At 41.8% G+C, this 5,105-nt stretch overlaps 1 protein-coding gene across 2 annotated transcripts; it reads right to left on the bottom strand.

Moving 5' to 3' along the window:
• Nucleotides 1–876: 876 nt before the first annotated feature.
• PPDPFL (pancreatic progenitor cell differentiation and proliferation factor like) lies at nucleotides 877–4,310 on the bottom strand. 2 transcript variants are annotated; one of them, XM_058030179.1, is made up of 5 exons: nucleotides 4,220–4,310; nucleotides 4,037–4,133; nucleotides 2,949–3,038; nucleotides 2,764–2,863; nucleotides 877–2,334 (listed from the first exon to the last, which is right to left on the bottom strand). In XM_058030179.1, exons 2-5 carry the CDS (start codon nucleotides 4,089–4,091, stop codon nucleotides 2,322–2,324), a joined length of 258 nt encoding a protein of 85 aa, XP_057886162.1. In that variant the 5' UTR covers nucleotides 4,092–4,133; nucleotides 4,220–4,310; the 3' UTR covers nucleotides 877–2,321. The 2 variants fall into 2 exon arrangements, with proteins under 2 accessions (XP_057886162.1, XP_057886154.1); XM_058030171.1 differs by having other exon boundaries at nucleotides 4,037–4,310.
• Nucleotides 4,311–5,105: the final 795 nt, after the last annotated feature.

Raw genomic sequence — 5,105 nt, 5'->3', positions numbered from 1 at the left:
CCTTTGTTTGCTAGCACTTTCATGTTCCATTTACCCATATCCTCTCAGGAGTTTGTTATAGCAACATTAGATATTAATTAATGGAGCTGGCCCATTGCATACTTTGAAGAGCTGGCACAGAGCACTGTGAGTTGGCAGGGGTGCCCAAATGCTGAGCTGATCACAGCAGCAGAGGATGTGGATGGCATGAGGAGGGCATTTTTATCATATTGTTGCCATTACAAAAAACAAGTTGTTCATAGAGCCTAAGCAGATGAAAGCAAACAACATGCAGCCTTCCTCCCCTCACCACTCCCTGAAAAATAACTGTGTTTTGGTTCAGGGGAGCTTTTGTGGGTTTTAGCAGCTTATCAGCTCTTTAAGCCTGTTCTGCACCCCAAGTTTTGACTCTGTAAGGACAGAAGCAGTTTAAGCTCAGTGAGTAATATGGAAACTTGTCACTGATTTTCCACAGTGTTTCCTGAATCACGTATTTCACATGTGCAATAATAATAAGGTTACAGCATTCTTTCTTCTGTGATTTCAAGAGACCTTCAAAGAGAGTCTCAGTCACCTTCTTGTAACTATTCTTGTGTTGTCTTTCTTCCTTTACAACATGGTTTTATAGAAAAAGGTGTAGGGGCTTTTTCTTAGTTTGCACTCCTTTTCAAAGTCACATCAGACCTTAAAGTGACTAAAGGAAGAAGGTGATGCACACACAACATAGACTTTTGAGGGGGTTTTAAATTTTTCAAATAATTTGTTTAAAAAAAAAAAAATAAATACACATTCAAAACAGAAAACCCAAATCTACACAGCATTTCCACCACAGGCAACATAGAACAGCATTTTGCTTTTGTAGGCCAAAAATAAGTCAGACAAAATATTGATTAAATCTTTATTAATAAAAAAAAATTTAGTATAAAAAAAGGTCATTCTGTATACTTAGAGAACAGACAAAGATGAAACTATACCATAGCAGTAAAGTAAGACACAAGTCAATTTAAAGACCCTTGAAATCAAGTTTTCAGAATTGTGCTCTTTTCTGTTGTCATCTGCCATGCCTTTATTGCCTCCACCAAGACTGTAAACTCCGTGAAGCAACCACTTGATACACCTTGGAGTTATGCATAACCATGACAACCATTAGCTGATAATAAAAAGATGTTGCCTACATTAATGTTTGCTACTGTTAGTTCATCCAGTGATGGACAAATATCCAGCAGGTTTAATGACAGTACATCAAAAAGTTGCATAGATACTAGTCACAAATGTTATAATCCAGCCAAATACTTGTTATTTCCCATAGTACTCGATGTGTTTCAGTCATGCCCAGTAGAATAAACAATTGTTATACTAATTAGCTTCATTTAGTCTTCAGCAATGCAACGTTATAGTGCCTTTCAAGAGCATGACAAAAGTACATTGGATAACAACAATAATGTGATTACTTTGAGTGGAATCCTTTGCCAGATCTAGCCCTCATAACTAATCTGGCAGAGAGCAGAATATTGATAGAATTTGCCACTTAGGAACAAGTAGGTCTTTAAGCCACAGCAAAGCAGGCAGAAGAAATCTAAAACAAACTAGAAGTATCAACTCTGATTATGGTTGTTCTTATCCTTGGAAAAGGTCAGTTTCTATTAGGATTACCGGTTTCTTGTTCCTCTCCTCTAATCTGTCCTCAAATACCAGCATACATAGGTAGGAATGAAAGTGGTACCTGGGTATTTGAAGTTGGGACCTATGCACTCTGCTTGATCAAAAACACCAAACTCATTATTGCTTGTTCATATAATTGGGCTTTCTAAAAGTAAAGCTATTGACAAGCTTTCCTGTAAACTTACACCCTGTAACTGGTACACAAATACTGGATAAAAGACATGTGCCACACAGCAGTCCTACTCTGGATTATAGATCTGAATCTTGCTTACATCAGTGTGACTGCCTATAGAGCTGGTATCTTAAAGGCAACTTAACTGAATCACCTATTGCAAAGTCATTCAATACACATCTTCCTCCTAAATCTATGATGCCTTATTTTTTCTGTCACTTTTCTCTAATTATTCAAGTCATCAGGATGTTTATTCCCGGAAACTTTCATTAGAGAGACATCACAAATTATGGCAAATCTGGAAAGAACACAGTAGGCCATGGATATGTACATTAAGCAATATCATTTTAGCTACTGAAAAAATATTTTGAAAATACACTTTTCCACTCTCCTAAAGGTTTTGTTTTCCTCTTGCAGCTGAACCCAGACATTAGGAAGATCCCAAGCCTCTTGGAAAAACAAGTCTGTATGTAGCATCTCAGTCAGAAAAGCCATCATGCTGTCCTTTTCAACTGTTGGTACTGCAGAAATATATTTATAAAGGTTATAAACATAATTTTCACGGTATTTACCTCAAAGACATTTATTTATCTGCCTAAGTATTTTTAATGCATTCATATCAGCTTTTTAACATAAAGTAAAATGGCCAAACTGTATAAATGGTTGTGCACGTTGTACAGGTAGATGATTAAATAAACATCACCATAAGTGTGAAACAGTAATAGGCACTGCCACCTGCCTAATGGGAAGTAGCATATGAGTTCACTTGTTAAAATGAAAACATAGAAAGGTTGCATAGCATTACACTTGATGTATATTCTACTTAAATCATCAAAACAGCATTGCACCTCACCAGATGGTTTTAGCTGATTATGACTTGTTTACTAACACTGTTACCAAAAGGAAAGCAGAGCAAGTAAGTTATCCCCTGTTTTAAAAGCAGGACTCACCTGCTTGCTGAGAGTGTTTTTCTGCCAACAGTGGGTGGAGAGGGTTCACTGTGGAAGAAGCTTTTTATCCACCAATGTTTATCAATTAACTCTGGTAACCCTGCCAAAGGAGAAAAGCCCACAACATTAGACACTGGATGAATAACAGGAAAAACTGAAAAGTGTTTCAAAGAAGGGAACAATACCATGCAATGCTTTGTCCTGGTCTGTGATGTTCACAGTATCCAAACAGCAGGAGGAGCTGGAAGAAACGCTGGATTCTGAGTTCAGTCTTGCTGTTCGTGGAAAACAGAGACACATGCAATAAAAAAAAAAAGTGCTTTGAGAGAGTGCACTCTTTATATGTCAGGAGCTTTTCAGACATGCTGCTACCTCAGAGGAAACAATTTCACTGAGCCACAGAGTGTAACTGTTCTACTACAGTTTTCATAAGAACTTTGATATCAGTTTCTCTCTCACTCTACTCACACTTCCCTTAAAAGCATACTGAGATCTGTCTGCATAACTTACACTGAAATCACTGACAAAGCCACTGATCATGCCCCCACTGCTGTCAAGACAAGCAAGTACATCCTTGAAAATTCATGTCCACAACAACCCAATTGCCATGCTTTCCCTTATGACACAACTAAATACTACACTCCCATTAGTGTCCATCGTGGACCTACGAATCCTAACGCACCACGTGGACTCTCAAAGCAGTGATTATTTCACATATTTAGAAACAAAAAATGTGAATTGATTTGTATTGTGCCTAGATTTCCAAAGAAAATAGGAAGTAAAGTAAATAGGAAGTAAATAGGAAGTAAAGTAAATAGGAAGTAAAGGTAGAAACCATGACTTGCTAGGCTAGCACTTTTACTAGGTCATGTTTTATACATATATATATATATATACATATATATAAATATATATATATATAAAAGACACTAATAAATAATTCTAAGTAGAGTAATCTTAAAAATAAAGGTAGATAAATAACCAGAAGCAGATGGTCATTAAAAATAAAGTTCTGTGATATGAAAAACTCTCCAAGAAATTAAAAGCTATTTAGGCAAAGGCAACTCTTTGCCTCCAGCTCATCTAGACATCACCTGAAACACCTTCTGACACTTTCAAACACAAGTGCCAATAACCCGGCCACTTTCTCGGGAGAGGCTCGGGGGCTCAGCCTCCCTCCTCCAGAGGCGCTCCCCAGGCAGGGAGACAGGAAGAGGGGAGAGAAGGGCGGGGGTGTGTTTGGGGCCAAGCTCCCGCCCCGCCGAGCACTCACTCCTGTAGTACTGGTTCTTGGCCAGGAGGCAGCCGGCGGACGGGACGGAGGCCATGGCAGCGACTCGGCGGGGAATCCGGCTTTCTCCGGAAGGAGCCTGCGGAGGAAAGGATGGACGCTCTGTGCCGGGGGAAGGAGGCGCCCGGCGGGGGAGCGGAGCGCTGTCCCGTCGCTGCGGCTCACCTGCGGGAGGGCCAGCGGCCGTGCAGAGACAGAACCCGGGCCCTGCTCCGCACCGAGCCTCTCCGGGCCCGCGGCCGCCCTTTATGGGACGGGCAGGCGGCTCCCCCCGCCCGGGGGCGGCGGCACAGGCGGGACGGAAGCGAGGGGACGGGACGGGAGGGGATGGGAGGGGATGGAGCCCGGGCCGCCCTTCCCCGCCCGGGTCGGCCCGGGACAGCCCCGGCGGCTTCCGCCTCCCCCCAGCGGCCTCTCGGTGCCCGCTCCTGCCCGTGGTCCCGAGCACATCGCTGGAGTGGGGACTAGGAGCTGCTGCGTTGAATATTTTCTTCCCTACGGGCAACGGGAAGAGCAGACAGGTGCCGGTTTGGATAAAGATTTTTGTTCAGAATCGCGAACGTGGCTATGCATATACACTGATTTCTTTAGTGAAGCCAAAGGAATTATCTCCACTCTCACGGTAATGATTAAATCTGTGATAGCGTAGTCTTGGTAAAATTAGAATGAAGTCCAAGATAGATCACAAAACTACTTTTACTTTCCCATGATAAATGCACAGCTCCTTTTCATTGCTGTAATCGTATTGTATGGCAAAGCTAGTCCAACAGTGTGTGACCTCACCTTTCAGAACTGTCAAGAGAAAAAGTAACAAATAGCTTTGGCTATTTGGTTTGCTCCCGCTCCACAGCAAAACTTTTTGTCCTTTTTTTTTTCCCTAGCAGGGGCTGTGGGTAAGAACGCAGAGGTGAAGTGTGTGTGGTATGATGTTACTGCGATGTTACTGTCACATCTGCTTGAATAGTGAATTCTATCTCAAATGTTAAGGACATAGCTCATAATAGCTCCTAGCATATTTATCACAGTGTAAATCACTCTGCAGGGAAACCAC

The sequence above is a fragment of the Melospiza georgiana genome, chromosome 1 (genome assembly GCF_028018845.1).
Source record: "Melospiza georgiana isolate bMelGeo1 chromosome 1, bMelGeo1.pri, whole genome shotgun sequence".
In the NCBI taxonomy this organism is placed as follows: Eukaryota; Metazoa; Chordata; class Aves; order Passeriformes; family Passerellidae; genus Melospiza; species Melospiza georgiana.
The sequence above is the reverse complement of the archived record's forward strand: the minus strand, read 5'-3'. Positions and strand labels throughout refer to the sequence as shown.